This window comes from Phocoena sinus, chromosome 1 (genome assembly GCF_008692025.1).
Source record: "Phocoena sinus isolate mPhoSin1 chromosome 1, mPhoSin1.pri, whole genome shotgun sequence".
Classification (NCBI taxonomy): domain Eukaryota; kingdom Metazoa; phylum Chordata; class Mammalia; order Artiodactyla; family Phocoenidae; genus Phocoena; species Phocoena sinus.
This window is the reverse complement of record NC_045763.1, coordinates 171,853,122-171,876,505: the sequence shown is the minus strand read 5'-3', so window position 1 is coordinate 171,876,505 and position 23,384 is coordinate 171,853,122. Positions and strand designations below refer to the sequence as shown.

The following is a 23,384-nucleotide window of genomic DNA, read 5'->3' as shown; positions in this document are numbered from 1 at the left end:
TCTTATTTCTGGTTCCCAGAGTGTCTGGAACATAATTTGTAGAAATGAGATGCCTTTAAAAGATGTTTTTAATCTGGGTTTTGATTAATTCGAAAGATGGCGACTGATTAACCTCTATTTTTTATTATCATTTAAGGAGTGTTCAGCCTTGGTGTTCCTGTAGACGCTCTCTTCTTCATCGGTAACCAGTTGGTGGCCACGAGTCATACAGGGAAAGTGGGAGTGTGGAATGCTGTCACCCAGCACTGGCAGGTTGGTTTTAACTATTGCATATTATTGCAGAAATGAAATTATTTCTGAAACTCACGCTGGTTATGCATCTGCTTTATTGTGGAATTCATATTGTTTCTGTTTTGATTATACAGCAAGTCCCCTACATACGAACAGGTTCAGTTCCAAGAGTGTGTTTGTAAGTCCAATTTGTAAGTCCAATAAAGTTAGCCTAGGTACCCAACTAACACAATCTGCTATATAATACGGTACTGTAATAGGTTTATAATACTTTTCACACAAATAATACATAAAAGCAAACAAAAAATAAAACATTTTTAATCTTACAGTACAGTACCTTGAAAAGTACAGAAGTACCGTACAACAGCTGGCATCCGGGGGCTGCCATCGAGTGAACAGGCAGGAAGAGTTACTGACTGGAGGAGGGAGAGGAGGTGGGAGATAGTAGCGCTGAAGGATACTCAGCAGTAGGCGACGGAGGGCAAGCTGCCATTTCACTCACGCCTGACGTGGATGGCACAGGTTCTGGTTCCTTGCTGGATTCAATTCTGTCTACCCTCTTGAAAAAACGATCCGGTGATGTCTGGGTAGTAGCTCTTTTTTTCTCCTCATAGATGACACGGTAGCACTGGATGCATTCTGAACGTCTGCTGCAACTTTGGTGTACTGTTCTCCTTTCGGGTCCTGTGCCTCAGAAACTAACAGTGCCTCCTCAGATAAAGAGAATCCCCTTGCCATTTCCTGTGTTGTGAATCTCTTCTTAGCAGTACCAGCTACATCACCGCTGCCTTTACGCTTGCTTCCAGATATCCTGGGCTCGAAATAAAGACACTGTACTACTGTACTCTGTACAGGACTGTACAGTAAAGTACACAAAAGCACAACCACTTGTAGAGGATGCACGCACGTGACAGTGCACGCCAGACATGTGAACTAACTTACGTGATTGGACATGCGAACGCACGTTTGCTTCCTTGAAAGTTTGCAAGTTGAAGGTTCATATGTAGGGGACTTACTGTATAGAATATTGAATATATTTACTGCTAAGTTTGCTTCTGGATACAAGTTTGACTACATTTTCAAGAATTTTAAGTCACTTTGGAAGATGAGTCAGTTTGTAAACTGGTTTGACATTTCTTTATTTCCTTGAAATGTTTCAAGTTTCATGCCTTGGGAATAGTAGTCCAGGCAAACTTCATCTCCTGAGTGGGAGCACAGTTCTGTGTGAAAATACATAGCCTGTTCAAGGAAAAGATAGCGAGCTAAATGGTTTCAAGTACTTGAGAGGAACAGGAAGGAGATAAGACTAAAAAAAAGCTTATTGCCTGATTCTGAAGGAGAGGGGAAAAATGAAAGGGCTTTAAGCAGAGAGTGACTTGGCCAGAGCCATGTTTTAGAAAGAGAACAGTGCTAGCTAATATGAACAGTAGACTGGATCAGGGAAGTAATGCAGCAAAAGAGGCAGAGCTTCAACTAAAATGAGTAGACGGCAAAGATGAGACTAGCTGAAAAACATTTCATAAGCCTTCCTAAAAGGATTGGTATCTGATTAGATGGAGAAAAATTAAAGGAGAGAGAGGTGGATTTCTAGTTCTGACAGTTGAGTGGCTGGTAATATTTTACATTGATAGGGAACAGAGGAGGAGAATCATATATGCTGGTAGATAGCGTGAGGAATAAGTAGAATGACTAAATCTGTTTACTTTGAGATTCCCGTGGGTATCCACATACAGGAGCTCAATATATAGTTGGAAGCACCCCTCTGGAATTTAGGGAAGAAGAAAAGGGCTAGAAAAAAGTATTTGGAAACCATAATACTTGGTAATTGAAACATGGGAATTGGTAAGATTTTCCATTGAGAGGATATCTGCAGCGAAAGAAAAGCCAAAGTTAAAATCCTGAGGAACATTAGCTCTTAAGGGAACAAGATAGGAAACCAAGAGCCAAAGTGACACATATGATACGATTGAGAAATGACATTGGTTTTGTCAGTAGGATATCATTTGCAGATGTAGTAATAAGTTAATTAGGTTTTGATTGGGGGGGCAGATTGCAGGAACTAAGGAATTAAAAGATCAGAGATTAGAGTTAGCAAATTCAGAGTGTCTTTCAAGAAGTTTGGTGGTGAAGGAGAGCAGAGAAGCAAAGTGATAGTTTAAGGATCAAGGCTAGATGGAGGAAAAGATATTCAGTGCTTTATTTTACTTTTTCTCTAGGACAGGAGAAGTTTGAGCATGCTTGTTAGTCAGAGAGGGGAGTTGACAGAGAAAGCATTTGAAGGTTGAAAGAATGGAGATGGTTGCTAGTGCCATAGAAGCAAATGGGGTCTAGAACACAGCTGGAGGGGTTGCCCCAACAGAGTAGAGAGACTTCTTTCTCTGCGATGGAAGAGTGAGGAAGGCGTACTGTGGAGGAGAAAGACATTGGAAGTGTGTTTCAAGGATTGCAGAGATTATAAATCTTTATAATGGACCTGGCTGGTACAGCTATGTGAGTTTCTTCCTTAATCCTCAGTACTGGGAACAGAAGCAAGAGAAAAGAAAACAGTGTCGGCCTGATTCAGGATTGGAGATGTGATAAAATGGGTATGACACACAAAGGGATGAGAAAACATGAAGTGGCAAAGTAATTGAAACTGTAAGATCAAGAAGTGAAGGAGTGCCAGGTCAGCAGAGGGGGATGCAGGGATTCAAGGGACTAGAGGGACGTGAAAGCAGGTTGGTGACTTACAAGGAGTGGGAATTGTTGTGGTCAAAGACTGGAGTTAAGGTTTTGGAGTTGGAGCAGTTCTCATTGACGTAGCCCTTTAAATCATGTGTTGAACTGACTTAAAGATGAAAGTAGTTGAAATAGTGGCCAGAGAACTGTAAGGGTCATCAGGGTGAACATTTAGGTGCCAGAACAGTAATGGAGAATGGGACAAAAAGCTAACTGATCCAGGTGCCCAGCTCCTCAGTAGAAGTGGTATGTTGATCTGGAAGCTGCAGTCTGGGCAGAGGTAGGGTAATTGAATGTCGTGATTGGGCTGAGCTTGTGGAGGGACATTCTTAAGGTCGTACGGCCACGCCTGAGATGCTGGGGAAATGGTGAGAGAATGAATGACTTACGATGAGAGAGATTGCAATCGGAGAAAGTTAAATTTCATTCTAGATGGAGACATGGAAGTCATGTTTGTAGAAAAAATATATTAGCCAAGAGTGGACCTTCCATATAGGCACAGAAAAGGCATTATAAAGGTTGTTACCATGAAAGTGATGGGCCAAGGAATGTGGGGAAGGACTGATCTAGGTTGATCTAAAGTTGAGGTGGAGGGAAGTCGATCCGAGGGATTCTTCAGCTGGTGATATCTCTGTAAAGAGGAATGTGGATTTTAATGATTTACGGAAGACCTGCTCTCAGGTAAGTTACTTGGCTACTTATGTCAAGTGAGCTTTTAGTGGCTCTGAGAAGCTGTGCTATCTGTGCCATAAAACTCTGAAGGTGCATTTAGGTTTCTAAAGAAACATGTTTTCTTTTTTTTTTCTTTTTTTTTTGCGGTATGCGGGCCTCTCACTGTTGCGGCCTCTCCCATTGCGGAGCACAGGCTCCGGACGCGCAGGCTCACGGGCCCAGCCGCTTCGCGGCATGTGGGATCTTCCCGGACCGAGGCATGAACCTGTGTCCTCTGCATCAGCAGGCGGACTCTCAACCACTGTGCCACCAGGGAAGCCCAGGAACATGTTTCTTTATTACCTTCTTTGTTTTTTACTAATGTCACAACTGCATATAAAAGTTTTCATATTTTGAGATCCCCAAAACTATACTAGCATCCTCAAAGTGGATACTTCACCTTAAGCGTTTAGTCCTTTATGTATAACCTGTTGTTTCTTGTTTGGTATATGCATGAGTTGAAAACCATAGCTGACAAAGTAGGTTTGTAATTACATTTCAGGAAGACCTGGGGTAAGTCGAGCATTCATGCAGCAAACAAGCCTCATAACTTTTAGCCCAGATAGATGATTTATTTTCTTGGTAGTGCAGTGCAGAGCTAGGATGTAATGAAATCTCAGTGTCTGATCTGCAAACCTCAACGGACAGTTCTGACCTGAGGCTGGCTGCTGTGGCACTGGATGAGCGGGTTCTGATCTGGCCTTTAGCAACAGTTCTGCCCATGAGTGACACAGAAGGTACACAGGACAACTAGTGTAGTTTGTGACTCTCGCTGTACAGTCGAGATTGATTTGAGGTATTTGAGTCAGACAAATGAGCCTGAGAGCGAGAGAGCAAGCGTTTTTGAGCCTGAAAGCCGTTGTGATATTTTGGTGTAGCAGTTTCTTATTAGGACAGCTTCAGTAAAATGTTAATGAAAATTTTATAGGAGTGTTGTATCTGATTTGGGTAAGAAAAAAGAAAATTATTTTTGAGAAGGAAAGTTTCAGTGTTTTCTTCTTTTTTTTGTTTAATTCCTCTTCATTAGACTTCAGAAGATTAGTAATAAGGAATTAGTGTTTCAAATACATGGCCTAGGCTGAGTTACGTGGCAGAATAGTAACTTTAGGCATTATTTCCCAAGTTGTTCAAGTTTAAATTTAGATGTATATTGGAAACATAGATTATACATGTTTCATTCTCATATCAAAGCAGAGAGACAGTGTTGGAAGTTAGTCCTGGAAAGTCATTGTGTATTGTGATTGCTAAAGGATCAGAGAGCTCTGTCTGTGTTCATTCTGAAAGACGAGAGATCTTCAGCCAGAGTCACCATCTGAGTCACAGCCTGGCCTCTAAATGAACAGTGGAGGACGAGCTTGAGGAAGAAATACTGGCTGTGGGAACAAGGAGTCAAAGTGAATTTCTGTGCTCTTATGGGCTGTGCCGGACAAGAACTAGGGAGGCTTATTTGATGTAGCTTCTCTTCTTTTGTGCTCTGATGCACCTGTAGCACTGATGTCACAAGTAGGGTTTGGTGGGATTTACTTTTTTGTTTTTGTAATAGGTTTATGAACCCCTGCAAGTTAGAAACAAGAATAAGGTGGGCATTGGAATCTTAGGCCCAGAATTCATTGGAGAGGACTGACATTTGGGTGTCTTACTATGTCCTGAACACTATCCCAAGTACGTTGTATTTCTTACTTGGGATTTACAGTAATGTAGCTGAATTAGATCAATTATTGGTAAGAAGACTTGACATTTTGGTGTCTATTATGTACTGACCACTACCCTGAGTATGTTATATTTGCTTACTTAGGATTTACAGTAACATAGCTAAATCAGCTGACATATAGAAATACTGGGTAAAAGTATTAAAGCAGCATATATTGTATCTATGTCAAGTATTGAATTACATTTATTTGTTTGTTTGTTTATACATATTTGCATGTCACGTATCAGAGTAAAAGCTCTGGGGTCTGGGGTTCTACCAGGAATAGGAGGCATGGCTTCATGGGACAGTGTAAACCAGCCTCCTGCAAAAAGCTGACGCTTTAAAGGTCTGCCTCAGTCCCTGAGAAGAAGAATAGGAAAATTCTGCTCAACAGTTTTGGAACAAGAAAGCTTGACCTGTGTTTAGTGTCTTGGATTGGGGAGAGGTGGTGCAGGGGAAAACCATCAATGAGAAATTGAGACCAAAATAATCAAATTAGGAGTACAAATGTGTGAATTGAAAACACAAAGGTAAGTATGGGAACTCCAATTTGAGAAATTAATGTAAAAAGCTGGTCTGGGGCCATTTGCATTTCCAGATGTGGACATGAAACTGAACTTTCACAAGATATGGCACACAGGACTCTGCAGAAGAAATATTTTCTGCTGAAAGTGAGCCCATAACCTCCCCAAATTTGTAAACTACACATGAAACGTGAAAGCAAATGAGGGAAAGTCATCAAATGTTAGCAGTTAGAGTACAGATGTACCCCAAAGTTGAAAATAATTGAACAATTAGACAACTAATGTAGAATAAATTTCTGAAGTTATTTAATGAGATAGAAGAAGGACTAGACTATAATGAAGGAATAGGACCAGTCAGAAAAGAAGCAAAATGAAAGAGTAGAAATTTAAAGGTCATTGAAAATTAAAAACAAACCAAAACTCTGACTTAATGTGTTGAATAGAAGGACAATGAATCGACAGACACATTTGAAAAAAATCATTCACGCTGAAGCAGAAAGAGTGAGAGAGAAAATATGAAAAGAAAAAAAAATCAGAAAGGAACAGTGGAGATGGGGCAATTTAGAAAAGATAATTGCTAACAATTTTGGAGAGTTGAAGAAAGACATGACTCTACTGATTAAAGAAATACATCAAGGCTAAATAAAATGAGATTCACACTTACACACATGGTGATGTGTTGGGTTGGCAAAAAAGTTCATTAGGGTTTTTCCATAGGATCTTACGGGAAAACCTGAACGAACCTTTTGGCCAACCAATAATAGAAGATAAAAGTATCATAAAGGTGTCCACAGAGTAGTGAGAGGTACACTGTAGTTAGACTTAAAACAGACTGTTCATCACCAGCAGTAGAGTCCAGAAGACAATAGGCTATTCTCAAGTTAGTTGGGGAAATAACTTTCAACTTAGGATTTCATATCCAGCAAAACTATCATTCAAACATGAATGAGAGATGTTTTCAGATAATACAGACAAAGTTTGTCACTTATAACCTTCAGTGGAAGGACCTCTATAGAAATGCCCTTTGATAAGGTTATTTATACTTAGAAGAGGAAGTAGTGGAATACAATAAACATGACTAGCCAAAGAATTTGTAGATGTGTTGGTGACTCTAAATAAGTCTAAAAAGTAATGGGTGAGAGTTAAAACATACTGATGTTAAAAACAGTGATCATGATGCAGGTAGAGATTGTGGTTAAAGGATTCTAGGGGCCTTGTACTGCTTGGGAAGATAGAGTGGTTTTCAAACTGTAAATCATTTAAATTTTTACATAGGAGTTAATGATAATCACTGCATGCAACGTTAGGAGAGGAAACCCACTTCCACCTTAGGTTTGTGGCCACCGTGACTGAACCAAATATACTAATCAGTATGGTGTCTCAGGTTCCTGACATGAAGCTGTTGGGGTAAAGAAGAGGAGGCCATGAAAGGCTGGCTCCTTGCTTATGCTGGGAGAGAAGAACTTAGTACCAACTCCTCTGTAACCTAACTTTACTTATCCTCTGCTTTCCCTGTTCTCCTTGTACTGAGGGGTAGACGTGAGGGGAAAAGCAGGACATGCTCAGGGGTTGCAGGAAAAGAGGTAGGAAGGCTCTAGTCCTGGAGCCCATCCTCCCAGAGAACTGAAAGGTCAGATACTTGTCTTGGACGTGCCTGGGAAAGCTCCAGGCCGCTGCTGCTCTTTCACTGAAAAATGGGTCCAGAGGGAGAGGAATCTCATGGCCTTACCTATCCCCAGCCTCTGACTGTGAAGATTCTGGGTAGAATTGAAGCTCTTCTTGGAGTGCTGGAGCTAAAACGATGCACTTGGTGTAAGAAAATTGGTCAGTGAAGCAGCTTCCCTCCATTTTTCAGACATCTTTACTCATATCACTGAGAAGTTGTCGGTGTTTACCTGCTACGAAACGTGTTGGCTCTCATGAGACAGAAACCTGACCTGAGGTTGGGGGTGATCATTGAGTCTTTGCAGAGATATTTCTAGTGTAACTTATAATCATGCAGGACACCAGAAGGCACACACAGAAATTAGGGTCATGGACATGAACGGCTTCTAGGAATCATTATTTCCAAGTTTTAGCTGTTTTTAAATTTGTGTTTTTAGTTAGACTCTTTTGCTGTATTTGCTGTTCTGTCAGAAGTGTGCTTTTCCCTTTCTCTACCTAACTCCTAGTTAGTTTTTTAGTTTTCAAGCTTTACTTTCTTTTTGAACTTTCCCTTGATCTTTGTGCTTCTCCCTGGACTGGGGTTGAGATGGGAGTCCTTTCTCCCTCTTCTGTGATTGTATTGCACACACTGTGTTTATACATTAAATAATGTATAATGTATACTGTGATAGGCATTAATGTGCCTATCACGTTATAATTGTCTTTATTTTTCTTTCTTGCCCACAAGTTTCTAAGCTTCTACAGAGCAAAAGTGATATTTCACATCCCTTATCCATTCCAGTACTTGTTCACCTGGATAATATCTGGTACATAAAACGTGTTTCATTTAAATGTTGTGTGTAAACTTTCACATGCATGTCTGGCCTGGCTGTACATAGGGATGATTCAGTTTGATCTCATCGCCAGTACAATAACACTTTTTGTTTGTTTTTCGTTTTGTTTGTAAAAATCATGCCCTTTGCTTTTCTCTTGGCACACACATAGGCATTCATTAATTTGTAACTAGACTGATTTGCTTGGAAAACTGTTTTGTATTCTAGTACTTGAAAAAATAAAAGCGTTTGAGAACTTGTTTGGCCATTTCCTAGGAAATAGAGGTGAAGTATTTAGTGGGGAATATGAAAGTAGAGAAGACTGTCTTTTCAAAGAAATGGTAATGAACTACCAAGGGAGCGAGTACTATCTGGAAATCGGTTGATCTGTTTTCTAGTTCTGATTCTGGGCAGGTCATTTCATCTCTTCTATGAGAGAGACAAGGGAGAAAGGGGCCTGGTCAGACTTGGTTTTCCAGTCCTAAAGTGTGCTGTGACCTCACAGTCATGTGCAGAAAAAGGAAATGAGTAAATTCTGAAAGGAAAGTGCTGCTGTTGGAAATAAAAAAGTTTTTAGAAAAGCTTTAAAAGGTCAGAGTTCCCCTTGGAGGGGTGTGTGTGTGTGTGTGTGTGTGTGTGTGTAAAGAAAGTATTTTCTAAGCCCTACTTAAATCGGATATTAGTATCCTTTTTATTAAAAGACTCAAAAATTTTGAGGAAATTGAGCAGAAAATATAGATTGTAATTAATAACTGACATCTAACAGTATTCTCACTACATTAGGTTCAAGACGTTGTTCCTATAACTAGTTATGACACTGCTGGGTCGTTCCTTCTACTGGGATGTAACAATGGATCAATATATTATATAGGTAAGTGGTCAGACACTTAGTATGGTCCTATTTAGTATGATTTTTAAAATGAGAACAAGAAAATATTACCTTTTTTAGTTTTAAGTAGATTCACTATTTATTTTAATGCTATTTAATTTTTTTTATTTTTTAGATATGCAGAAGTTCCCTTTGCGAATGAAGGATAACGATCTTCTTGTAACTGAACTTTATCATGATCCTTCAAATGATGCTATTACTGCTCTGAGTGTTTACCTCACACCCAAAACAAGTTAGTGCATAACAAAATTATCATAAATTGTGGAAGTTCTTTTGATAATGTATGTTTATTCGTTGGTTTATTGTAACACTGATCTGGCCCTTTGTTTTGGTGAACTGCAGTGCTGAGGATTTCATCTCTTAGAGTCTAAAGTTTATGTTTGGTTTTATACTGAAGTCACACATGACCAGTAAACATAATCTGAGGTGGGAAGTTAGAACTTTTCCTCTTCTGAATTGTATTGTTAAGCCCTACTATTATAATAATAACTAACATTATTTGTTAAACTTATCTGCACATTTACCTTCCTATGACAGCTGATTTCATTTTGGAATTAAGAGCTTTATTTTTATTTTTATAACAGTAACAACAACGAAAGCTTTTAGACTTTTAATCTCTATTGAAAAATGAGCTTATTTCTCTGGGAAATTTTAAATTTAAGTTTTGGAAAACCTCAGTGTCCATAACTTATTGCTTTTTCAAAGGCCATTGCAATGAAATTAACAAACTAGCTCTGTAAATTATTAAGAATTTTTATATTCTAGAGTGAAAGATAAACGTAAATGGGAAATTCAAAATTTATCTGTAATGAAAGGAATTCTAGGAAATACTTACATGTGGCTAGTAATATTAATAGTTTGAATACGTTACTTGTATAATCGTTTCATTGAATGCATTGTAATAAATCATTATCTTCGGTATGAAAGAAAGAAAGATTCTGGTGTGCACAGATGATTTTGATTGAATTGTAGGATTTAAACTATGTTGCTCCAGAACAGAGGTCAGCAAACCATGCTCTTTTTATTAATAGTTTTATGTATTGTCTTTGGCTGCTTTTCTGCAACTGTGACAGAGTTGAGTGGCTGTACAGAGACAGTGTGGCATGCAAAGTTTAAGCTATTTGCTTTTTATAGAAAGTTTGCTGACCCCTGCTCTAGAATGAGATATGCTCCCCTCCCCGCCCCCAATCTAATTAAAAAGGGAGAATAAAACTTCTTCTGTGGTGGCAGTGTCTTCTTTTAAGACACAAGAATGGAGTTGCCTTTTAAGTTTTGAGAAGTGTTTTCCATAGCATGCCCTTTTCCTTCGATTCCAGTATTTTCAGGTGAATCAGAAAGAACAGCTATCAAAGCTAAGAGGTTCTCTGTGACGCTTTTAAGGAACGTAGGTCACTGAACTCCATTCTGTCTTAAATATATGATGGAATCTGGGCACTTGTTTGAAAAAAAAGCCACAGATGAACCTGACGTCTTGAGCTGGTTGTATATAATTAGAAGAGAACAACATAGGTAAATGTGATGTAAGCAATGTAATGGGTATATTTTCCCATAGTTATAACAGTTTTGAAACTGTTGAATAGTACATGGATTACTTGATTATTCAAAGAGAAGATTCAATATTGTGGCAGAAGTAAAACAGATGGTCATTCGAGGCTAGAAATAATATGGAGTATTGCTTTAGGAATACTATGTTGTGTCAGTGGTGTTCTTAGCGTGTCAGATTTCTTCCTTAAACATTTAATGAGTACCTACTATGTCTCAGGCACTCTGTAAGGTGATATAGATTAAAAAATGATTATGATTCAGTCTCTTATCAATAAAGAGTAGAGGTAGATAGACATGGAAATAGAGAATTGGGGTGTTACAGTTGCTCTGATAGAACCTAATACATAGTACAAGGGAGAGAGTGAACAATTCTATATTGGAGTGAGTGTTAGGAAAAGATTTGTAAAGGAAATAATGAATTTAAGATGGTCAGAGAAGTCTTAAGATTTCTTTGCTGAGCTGGATTTGGGGCTGATAACAAGTGCTGAATCCAGCTCTGCCTCTTCTATCACAGGGGACACTTTGCAAGGGCAGCTTTCTTTTTATTGTCTTCTATTATATCACCTTTCAATTTTTGATTTTGGTTAGGTGTCAGTGGTAACTGGATTGAGATTGCCTATGGTACGAGCTCTGGAGCAGTACGAGTAATTGTGCAGCACCCAGAGACGGTTGGGTCAGGCCCTCAGCTTTTTCAGACCTTCACAGTTCACCGAAGTCCTGTCACAAAAATCATGCTCTCAGAGAAGCATCTTGTATCAGGTAAAGTGATTTTATTAGTACTGGTAAGGAGGTCTACCTCATGTCATGTAAAACCTTGCCTTGGGTGTTATTTTTTAGACTCCTACAAATTAAAAGAATATAAAAGCAGTGTTTTATATAAGAAAAACACACCAGAAAAAGTGGTAGAAAAGTTTAATAACTGAAGAAATACTATGATTGTCTTCTACGGTTTCTTTGATATTGTCTGGTTGTAGTATACATAAATTTAGAAGGCATCATATCTTTTATTTACTCTCTATTTTAATATTTGGTTCTTATGGCATATTTTACTTCAGAATATTTATCATAATCCTGTTGAAGAATGTTTTATTAGAGAAATTTTTCAAGTATGAATATAATATAAATTTGGTTGTGTTGTCTTAAGGTTTAATGCTAAAGTTAGTAGAATGTTAGTAGTCTAACATCAACTACTGTTAAAAATCAGTGAAATGTGTAAAGAGATGTGAAGAAAATAACATTTGTGGGTTTGTTGTTCTTCATAGTCATATATGTTTCTAACATTTAGATACCAATTTGATACTTAAAAAATTAGTTACAGATTTTCAAGCAAAATTAGCCTGACACAAAATAAAATGATCACAAAGTAAAATTCCATCATGAGATTCAATGTCTATGATAGATGATTTCTGAAAGCGTTGAAAATTGAATTGAGTCAGGTGTATCGGTAGTTTGCTTTTTTAAAACAATCTTGCATTAAATCTTTTGTAGATCAGTTCCTGCCTAACTTAAATTTTTATAAACATCCTTTTCATGCATCAGCTTTGTTTATATGAAGACTACCTAATATAAAAAGGTGATGCATCTTTCACTAATTAAACACCAAATGGAGCTGAAATACCTTGTCCATATATGAATGGATGGATGGATGGATGAATATGCTTTTATTGAATGTCTCATTGTTTTGGATGTAATTATGCCTTTCTGAAAGTCTCTTTTTTAATCTTTCATAGAGCAGTACTCATCTAATATCTGCCTCGCTGAGGAGTTTTTCTCACTCTGTATGGCTGGTTCCTCCTCTTCTGCCCAGTTACTAAGTGTTGGATTGCCTCAGATCTCTTTCTAGATTCTCCATTCTTTGTCTGTACTTTCCCTGGTGATTTGAATATTATTATCTACATGCCAGTGACTCCCAGACTTCCCCTTCACCTGTGACCATCCACAGAGTTCCAAACTTGTATATCCAGTGCTTGTGCTTAGTATTTGGCTGTATGTTTAATAGGCATCTCTAAATTAACCTAGATAAAATAGTACTTCTGATTTCTGTCTCAAAAGCCATCTTAGTATACAATGTCACTACTCATTTACCCAAGCTGAAAATCTAGGAATCACACTTGATTCTTCCCTTTTTCTCACTGCACCCGCCTCCCCCCGCCCTCCACATACATGTAACACATCAGTAGGTCCCGTTTCTCTGCTTCAACATACATCACAAGTCTGATGACTTCACTTTGTGTCCATTGCTGCCAGCCCCTTAGCTCAAATCAGCATTTCTCCCCTAGGTTACTCCATTCTTTCCCTGTTTCTGTCTTGGCTCTCTATGGTATATGTTCCGCACAGCAGCCAGAAATATCTTTAGAAGTGCAAAGCAGGACTTCCCTGGTGGCGCAGTGGTTAAGAATCCGCCTGCCAGTGCAGGGGACACGGGTTCGAGCCCTGGTCCAGAAAAATCCCACATGCCGTGGAGCAGCTAAGCCCGTGTGTGCCACAGCTACTGAGCCTGTGCTCTAGAGCCCGTGAGCCACAACTACTGAGCCTGTGTACCTAGAGCCCGTGCGCTGCGACAAGAGACGCCACCGCAATGAGAAGCCCGTGCACCGCAACGAAGAGTAGCCCCTGCTCACTGCAACTAGAGAAAGTCCACACAGAGCAACGAAGACCCAACACAGCCAAAAATAAATAAATAAAATTTATTTTAAATAAAAGAAAAAGAAAGAAATGCAAAGCAGATCTGATTTCTGATGGCTTCTTTCTGTATACAGAATGAACAGATTACTACGGCTCTTCCTGTTCCGGATCCTGCTCACCTTGCACATCACTTCTCCACGCCTCGCATGTCACTTTTCTTACTGCTTGTGATACCTAACTCATTGGCTTTTCTGTTTCTTAAAATCGCCTTAGAAACTTTGCACTTGTTCTTTTCATTTGACATCTTCTTTCTTAGATGTTTGTTCCGCTGTCTCTCCTTGACATTCAGGTCCCATTTTAAATACCTCCTCAGTGAGGCCTCCTTGGCCACCCTGTCTAAACTAGCCAGCCCTCTCTCTAACAGGCACTTTCTGCTATCAGTATCTTGATTTGTTTTCTTCACAGACTCATCACTTTGTTTCTTATTTATCATCTCTTTCCCTCTTCTAGAATATAGTAGGTTTCTACAGCAGCAGAAGCTTTTGTTCTCCACCCTATTCTCAGCACTTAGCATAGTCCTTACGAATAAATGTTGTATAAAAATGAGGTAATTTGGTCCTGTGAGAAAATAGACTATTTCTTTGCAAGATTGTTTTGATGTTTAAATGACAATGCCATACTCAGTAGCAGTTGATATTATTTTGATGGTAATGATGTCATTGTTGGATGTGATGTCAAAGAGCTACATAGTTAAATTTGCATTTTAACAACAAGTATTTCATGTAGGTTTGAAATGTTAGATAATGATTAATACTAACAAAATTGCATAATTGCATTATTTTTTGAATTTTATTTTTTATACAGCAGGTTCTTATTATCTACTTTATACATATTAGTGTATATATGGCAATCCCATAGTTGCATTTTTGAGTCAGCTAGAAGTATTTGTTATTTTTCTGAATCCTAGTAAGCTTAATAATGAAATTAGGAAATTATTTCCCATGAAGCTGATTCAGTAGCCTAGAAGTAAATGTCTTCTTTTTCACCAGAAAACTGGCATCCTGAGAACTGAGAATTTTGTTGTATGAGTAACATATGTACACTTTTTATTCTTATTGCTGTTTGCCAAAATTAAATTTCTGAAGTTTTGTTTAAAATATGCAACTGTGACATTTTATCCAGTAGGAAATGTTGGTGCATATAAGAAATTTTGGATACTTTCCTAGTAGATACTGATGAGTTCATAATAAATGGCAAATTAATACATTTTTTATTAAGGCACGCCACAAAAGTACAGTTCTTACATTAATGATATCATTTTTTTGGTTTATAGTTTTTAGCAGAGTATCTATTCAGACAGAAAAAACAGCAGAAATAGATTACTTGTTAGGAGATATCTCAATATATACCCACTTAATATTACCGTGAAAAAATAAAGCTAATTGGAATATGTTTCTTAAACACAGACTCTCATACAAAAATAATTCTCAGCTTTAGTATTGAAATCTTAATTTTTCTTGATGCAACCGTGAATGAGCAGTAAGTAACTGGTTCCTATAAGCTTTTTGACAAATGTTATTTGTGCCAATAAATTCTCAGTAGCTCCTGATCTTGGTTGTTTAATATTGGAGTCACATAAGCAGAAACAATTTATATGGTTGGAAAAAATAAACTAGGCAACTTGTTTACAATGGAGTTTAGCCACAGAACAGGAAAATATTCAGCATCTCTCTCTTACATACACATTTTTTTTTTAACCTTCTCTAAATTCATACCCTACAGGCTACTTTTATAAGGATCCATAGATTTTACTTATATACCTTATATTTGCAGCAAGGTAAACCATATTCAATTATCTCATTTTTGTTGGCTAGGTACAAATTAAGTGTAATTTTAAGATAAGTAAGCTGTTTGCCACCCAAAATGTGCTACGATCTGTTTTCTGTAAATTATAGTGAAAAAAGTTAAAATATGTTTATAAAAGTGATTTTGTTGGTGCTCTCATAATCTATATTTAACAACTGTTGTGTGCTCTCTTTCTCTCCTAGTCTGTGCAGATAATAATCATGTCCGGACATGGACGGTAACACGATTCAGAGGAATGATCTCTACTCAGCCCGGCTCTACTCCTCTAGCATCGTTCAAGATACTGTCCCTGGAGGAGACAGAAAGCCATGGAAGCTATTCCTCTGGAAACGACATAGGTGAGCTAGATCTTTCGGGGGGACATTTTCAAGTACTGTGTAGGCAATGCTGAAGAAGTATTATCTGTAGTAGAAACCTAAAAAGGAGTTTTAAATATAAGTTTTTCATTTTCACTTTGAAGCTCATTTAAAACAGAAGTTTAATCTTTTTCTGATTAAGTTCTATAAAGTCACAAAATATACTTTTTTTTGACTTTATGAAGGTACAAAAGTGATACACATTTAATAGAAACAGTACTTTGAATTTTGAACTTTTCCCAGGCTAGGGATATGTGGTACCATATTCTCTCGTGGTGTCAGGCGGCAGCAGCAGGCCAAAGTTCCCAGGCAGCCACGTGACCACAAAGGTAAACAAGTGATGTGCTTAGAATCAGTCTGTACCCACATAGCCATTCTCTTTTTCACTTTCAGTATTCAATACATTGCGTGAGATATTCAATACTTTACTATAAAATGGACTCCGTATTAGATGATTTTGCCCAGCTGTAGGCTAATGTGAGTGTTCTGAGCACACTTAAGGTAGGCTAGGGTAAGCTATGATGTTTGGTAGCTTAGATGTACTAAATGCATTTTTTTTTTTTTTTTTTTTTTTTTTTGGTACGCGGGCCTCTCACTGTTGCGGCCTCTCCCGTTGTGGAGCACAGGCTCCAGATGCGCAGGCTCAGTGGCCATGGCTCACGGGCCCAGCCACTCCGCGGCATGTGGGATCTTCCCAGACCGGGACACGAACCCGTGTCCCCTGCATCGGCAGGCGGACTCTCAACCACTGCACCACCAGGGAAGCCCCCCTAAATGCATTTTTGACTTAGGATATTTTCAATTTAGGAGTAATTTATCGGGACATAACCCCATCATAAGTTGAGGAAAATCTGTATTATAGCATCATTTTCCATTGTTTAAAAAGTTGAGGACTTCCGTGGTAGCGCAGTGGTTAAGAATCTGCCTGCCAATGCAGGGGACATGGGTTCGAGCCCTGGTCTGGGAAGATCCCACATGCCGCGGAGCCACTAAGCCCGTGCACCACAACTACTGAAGCCCACAGGCCTAGAGCCTGTGCTCTACCACAACAGAAGCCACCGCAGTGAGAAGCCTGTGCACCGCAACGAAGAGTAGCCCCCGCTCGCCGCAACTAGAGGAAGCCCACACGCAACAATGAAGACCAATGCAGCCCAAAATAAATAAAAGTTGAGAGCACATTTTTTATCTTACTAGCATTTCCTAATTTAAGTGATATTATCTCCAAATGCTAACCACTTTTGTTTATAATTAAAAGCCATGATGGCTGTACACATTTGAAACTTGAAATACTTTTTTTCCTTTGTTGCTAATAATTAACCTGAAAATAGCTTTGAAGCTGGAAAAGGGCTGGTGTTCTTACATACTGAGAGTGGTTTTGATGGCATCCATTAGTAAACAGTGTAGGGTGTCTCTACTGATTTCAGCAAAGGGTATATAAAGTTAGTTACAACAAATCAGTCTCTCCCTACACCATACATACACACAAACAGTCTTCATGGAGGTAGATCATTTTCCTCAGGGATCTGTTTGAAAGAACTAATGCACCTTGTAGATCATCTTGTATAAGCAGAAATTATAGCACTGATGGAAAACGAGGAGTGGATCAGAATTGTTATGCATGAAACTATTAAATGTATGTCCATCGGGATATTTGCTCCCACAGTAAAGATTTCAAAAATAGTTAGCTTTGAGAAATGTAAGCTTCTGAAGAGAACTGTAGTACCACAGTCTTAGTATTTTTAGAAAGAGAACTACTCAGTGTTGTCACTTTTATCAGTTGCTGTGTGATCCCAGTTCCCAGTGTGATGATAGGCATTGAAAGTTTTATTTTGACAAGTTTTTTTTCCAGCTTTATTGAGATATAATTGACATATGTAAGTTAAAGGTGTAGCATCAACAGATACTGAGTACTTTTGCTCCAGGCATTAGAGATCTAAAAAATTGCAGTGAACATCAACTTACTAGCAAACGATTGTATTTTGCACACTGCTCAAGTGCATGGACGGAAAGCCCCCAGAAGAGAGTGCTAGTCTGTGTGCTAGGTGTAACATACACCCACATGTAATCTTTTTGACAATTTTATGAGGTAGATCTTATCCCCACTTAACTTTGACAGAAAGCAGTGTTCAGGCAGAGCACTTCACAGAGGTCTTAATGTTGGAACTGAGAGAGGCGACAGGGGGTGATGCTAGGAGTTTGAACTGAGATGTGAAGGTGTAAGTTCTAGGACAGGGACATTCCTGGAAGGGAAAACAGCATGTTAAAAGGATAGAGGCCAATAGAACCTGGCAGGTTTGGCAGATGTCAAGAACGTCATTAATTGTTGGTATGTAGCTGAGAATACTAGGACCTGAGACTAGGTAGGTAGGCAGGCGTCAGATCAGGGAGCACATGGTGTAATGTGAATAAAAGATATTTAGAAGCAGCCCTGTAAATTACTTAAGACAGTCATATGTAAAATGTTTAAAAGGGCCAGGGAGATGTTTTTTCTTTTCTGTTCATAGTTTTGTTTAAAAAAAATATCCTAAGAGGTAGACATGTAGACTAGTGGAACAGAATAGAAAGTCCAGTGTCAGTGGGGGTGGTAGGGGTGGAGTGTAGATGGTAAAGGGGAATGGAGTAACAGATACTGGAAACAGCTGTGCCAGAAAGAAATGGAGCTAGTTAGAAGGTGAGTACATTCATAGGTCATATTTTTGAGTCCTCTTCCTTTCTCCCCCGTTGAAGATAACAGAGATGGAAGGATATTCTTTTGTGTTCTCTGAAGGAAAGGTGCTAATTTGGGCAAAAGTGTTGGGGAAACTATAAGAGGGGAGGTATGGATAATTACTTAAGGTATGAAGTTATGTGAGAATCTCACATCAGTAATAAAGTTTGAGGGGGAGGGAAGATATAGTCCCGTAACCCTCTTTCTTAGTTATTTCACCCGTCGTCAGTATTTTGACTTTGTTTCTGGGTTATTGAGTGAGGACTGTCTTTTCATTTCAATAGAATTAGACTTCAGAGAGTTGTGCAGGAATTGGGCAACTGCATAGCTTAGTGAAAAGCCAGACAGCTTGGGTTTGGATTCCAGTTCCATCAGGTAGAACTTGAGAGATCTTTGGTTAACTAACCTGTCGGTGCCTTACTTTTCTCCTTTGTGAAATGGAGATGATAATAGTGCATCCTTTATGTGGTGGTTACGATGATTCAAATGAGTGATTTGTAAAGCATGTAGTGTGGTACATAGTAAGCATAAGCATTCGCTAACTAATAAGAGTGTTATTCTGTTTATTAATCAGGTATGATTCACATAAGATAACTTGGGATATACTATCTTTAAAAACAGTGTTGTACATCGCATACTTTTTGTGAATGATGAGTTGATATTTAGCTAATGAGTATTGGGAAAGAATTATTAACATTTTATGTGTAAGTTTTGCATAAAAACACTTTATATTGTTCACATTCTTTCTAAAACATATGAGCCACTTTCCTACCTTGCCAAGTACAAAAAAGTAAAAATAATTGAATTTACCTTTTAGATTGAAATCCTTGAAGGGTACAACAGGCTCTGATAAATGAAATTCTACTTAATGAAGTTGTACTTTATTTTTTAAGATTTTGCATGTTAAGGTTTCAAAAAAAGTAACATCAATACATAAAGTAACTTCATTTATACATCCCTTTCTTGAAGTGATAAGAAACTGAGCACATTCTGAAAGATAGTAAATGTAGAGCTTCTATTTTAACAGGTCTCCTTCTAGTATTCTTAATGTATAGTCTTAAGCAAATTATTGCCTTCAGTTTTTACAGTCTTAGTGCATAAAATATAATTTTGAAAAGTTATATAAAAATTTTTATGAATTTTTGAACTATTTTTTTATACAGCAGGTTTTTTTTAACATCTTTATTGGAGTATAATTGCTTTACAGGGATGTTAGTTTTTGCTTTATAACAAAGTGAATCAGCTATACATATACATATATCTCCAAATCTCTTCCCTCTTGGGTCTCCCTCCCTCCCATCTTCCCTATCCCAACCCTCTAGGTGGTCAAAATGCACCAAACTGATCTCCCTATGCTATTCTGCTGCTTCCCACTAGCTATCCATTTTACATTTGGTAGTGTATATATGTCCATGCCACTCTCTCACTTTGTCCCAGCTTACCCTTCTCCCTCCCCATATCCTTAAGTACATTCTGTAGTAGGTCTGCGTCTTTATTCCTGTCCTTCCCCTAGGTTCTTCATAACCAGTTTTGTTTGTTTGTTTTTTAGTTTCCATATATATGTGTTAGCATACGGTATTTGTTTTTCTCTTTCTGACTTCACTCTGTATGACACACTCTAGGTCCATCCACCTCTCTACAAATAACTCAATTTAGTTTCTTTTTATGGCTGAGTAATATTCCGTTGTGTATATGTGCCACATCTTCTTTATCCATTCATCTGTTGATGGACACTTAGGTTCCTTCCATGTCCTGGTTATTGTAAATAGAGCTGCAATGAACATTGTGGTACATGACTCTTTTTGAATTATGGTTTTCTCAGGGTATATGCCCAGCAGTGGGATTGCTGGGTCATATGGTAGTTCTGTTTTTGGTTTTTAAAGGAACCTCCATGCTGTTTTCCATAGTGGCTGTACCAATTTACATTCCCACCAACAGTGCAAGAGGGTTCCCTTTTCTCCACACCCTCTCCAGCATTTATTTGTAGATTTTTTCATGATGGCCATTCTGACTGGTGTGAGGTGATAACTCATTGTGGTTTTGATTTGCATTTCTCTGATGATTAATGACGTTGACCGTTCTTTCATGTGTTTGTTGGCAATCTGTATATCGTCTTTGGAGAAATGTCTATTTACGTCTTCTGCCCATTTTTGGATTGGGTTGTTTGTTTTTTTTGATATTGAGCTGCATGAGCTGCTTATAAATTTTGGAGATTAATCCTTTGTCAGTTGCTTCATTTGCAAATATTTTCTCCCATTCTGAGGGTTGTCTTTTTTTTTTTTTTTTTTTTTTTTGGTGGTACGCAGGCCTCTCATTGTTGTGGCCTCTCCCGTTGCGGAGCACAGGCTCCGGACGCGCAGACTCAGCGGCCATGGCTCACGGGCCTACCTGCTCCACGGCATGTGGGATCTTCCCAGATCAGGGCATGAACCCATGTCCCCTGCATTGGCAGGCGGACTCTCAACCACCACGCCACCAGGGAAGCCCTGAGGGTTGTCTTTTTGTCTTGTTTATGGTTTCCTTTGCTGTGCAAAAGCTTTGAAGTTTCATTAGGTCCCATTTGTTTATTTTTGTTTTTATTTCCATTTCTCGAGGAGGTGAGTCCAAAAGGATCTTGCTGTGATTTATGTCATGGAGTGTTCTGCCTATGTTTTCCTCCACGACTTTTATAGTGTCTGGCCTTACACTTAGGTTTTTAATCCATTTTGAGTTTATCTTTGTGTATGGTGTTAGGGAGTGTTCTAGTTTCATTCTTTTACATGTAGCTGTCCAGTTTTCCCAGCACCACTTATTGAAAAGGCTGTCTTTTCTCCATTGTATAGCCTTGCCTCCTTTATCAAAGATAAGGTGACCATATGTGCGTGGGTTTATCTCTGGGCTTTCTATCCTGTTCCATTGATTTATATTTCTTTTTTTGTGCCAGTACCATATTGTCTTCATTACTGTAGCTTTGTAGTATAGCCTGAAGTCAGGGAGCCTGATTCCTCCAGCTCCGTTTTTCTTTCTCAAGATTGCTTTGGCTATTCGTGGTCTTCTGTGTTTTCATATAAATTGTGAAGTTTTTTGTTCTACTTCTGTGAAAAATAGCAGTGGTAGTTTGATAGGGATTACACTGAATTTGTAGATTGCTTTGGGTAGTAGAGTCATTTTCACAATGTTGATTCTTCCAATCCAAGAACATGGTATATCTCTCCACCTGTTTATATCATCTTTAATTTCTTTCATCAGTCTTATAGTTTTCTGCATACAGGTCTTTTGTCTCCTTAGGTAGGTTTCTTCCTAGATAATTTATTCTTTTTGTTGCAGTGGTAAATGGGAGTGTTTTCTTAATTTCACTTTCAGATTTTTCATCATTAGTGTACAGGAATGCAAGAGATTTCTGTGCATTTTGTATCCTGCTACTTTACCAAATTCATTGATTAGCTCTAGTCGTTTTCTGGTAGCATCTTTAGGATTCTCTATGTATAGTATCATGTCATCTGTAAAAAGTGACAGCTTTACTTCTTCTTTTCCGATTTGGAACCCTTTTATTTCTTTTTATTCTCTGATTGCTGTGGCTAAAACTTCCCAAACAATGTTGAATAATAGTGGTGAGAGTGCGCAACCTTGTCTTGTTCCTGATCTTAGTGGAAATGGTTTCTGTTTTTCACCATTGAGGACGATGTTAGCTATGGGTTTGTCATATACGGCTTTTATTATATTGAGGTAAGTTCCCTCTATGCCTACTTTCTGGAGGGTTTTTATCATAAATGGGTGTTGAATTTTGTCGAAAGCTTTCTCTGCATCTATTGAGATACCATGTGGTTTTTATTCTTCAGTTTGTTAATGTGGTGTATCACATTAATTGGTTTGTGTATATTGAAGAATCCTTGCATTCCTGTGATAAACTCCACTTGATCATGGTGTATGATCCTTTTAATGTGCTGTTGGATTCTGTTTGCTAGTATTTTGTTGAGGATTTCTGTATCTATGTTCATCCGTGATATTGGCCTGTAGTTTTCTTTGTGACATCTTTGTTTTTGGTATCTGGTTGATGGTGGCCTTGTAGAATGAGTTTGGAAGTGTTCCTCCCTCTGCTTTATTTTGGAAGAGTTTGAGAAGGGTAGATGTTAGCTTGTCTCTAAATGTTTGATAGAATTTGCCTGTGAAGCCATCTGGTCCTGGGCTTTTGTTTGTTGGATAGTTTTTAATCACAGTTTCAATTTCAGTGCTTGTGATTCGTCTGTTTATATTTTCTGTTTCTTCCTGGTTGTGCTTTTCTAAGAATTTGTCCAATTCTTCCAGGTTGTTCATTTTATTGGCATATAGTTGCTTGTAGTAATCTCTCATGATCCTTTGTATTTCTGCAGTGTCAGTTGTTACTTCTTTTTCCTTTCTAATTGTACTGATTTGAGGCTTCTCCCTCTTTTGCTTCATGAGTCTGGCTGATGGTTTATCAGTTTTGTTCATCTTCTCAAAGAACCAGGTTTTAGTTTTTTTGATATTTGCTATTGTTTCCTTCATTTCTTTTTCACTTATTTCTGATCTGATATTTATGATTTCTTTCCTTCTGCTAATAACTTAGGGGTTCTTTTGTTCTTTCTATAATTGTTTTAGGTGTAAGGTTAGGTTGTTTATTTGAGATGTTTCTTGTTTCTTAAGGTAGGATTGTATTGCTATCAACTTTCCTCTTAGAACTGCTTTTGCTGCATCCAGTAAGTTTTGGGTCACCGTGTTTTCATTGTCATTTGTTTCCTGGTAGTTTCTGATATCCTCTTTGATTTCTTCAGTGATCTCTTGGTTATTAAGTAGTGTGTTATTTAGCCTCCATGTGTTTGTATTTCTTTCAGATTTTTTCCTGTAATTGATATCTAGTCTCATAGTGTTGTGGTTGGAAAAGATACTTGATACAATTTCAATTTTCTTAAATTTACCAAGACTTGATTTGTGAGCCAAGGTATGATCTATCCTTGAGAATGTTCCATGACCACTTGAGAAGAAAGTGTATTCTGTTGTTTTTGGATGGAATGTCCTATAAATATCAGTTAAGTCCATCTTATTTCATG

General features: G+C 38.2%; 1 protein-coding gene across 3 annotated transcripts in view; it reads left to right on the top strand.

Annotated features, from left to right (window-relative positions):
* KCTD3 (potassium channel tetramerization domain containing 3) overlaps nucleotides 1-23,384 on the top strand; it is a 70,760-nt gene that overhangs the window by 36,258 nt on the left and 11,118 nt on the right. For all 3 annotated transcript variants that reach the window (XM_032647305.1, XM_032647295.1, XM_032647293.1), the window contains exons 10-14: nucleotides 137-252; nucleotides 9,135-9,222; nucleotides 9,356-9,472; nucleotides 11,374-11,544; nucleotides 15,459-15,614. In XM_032647305.1, the coding sequence (XP_032503196.1) occupies nucleotides 137-252; nucleotides 9,135-9,222; nucleotides 9,356-9,472; nucleotides 11,374-11,544; nucleotides 15,459-15,614 (648 nt within the window). The remainder of the gene's footprint in view (nucleotides 1-136; nucleotides 253-9,134; nucleotides 9,223-9,355; nucleotides 9,473-11,373; nucleotides 11,545-15,458; nucleotides 15,615-23,384) is intronic.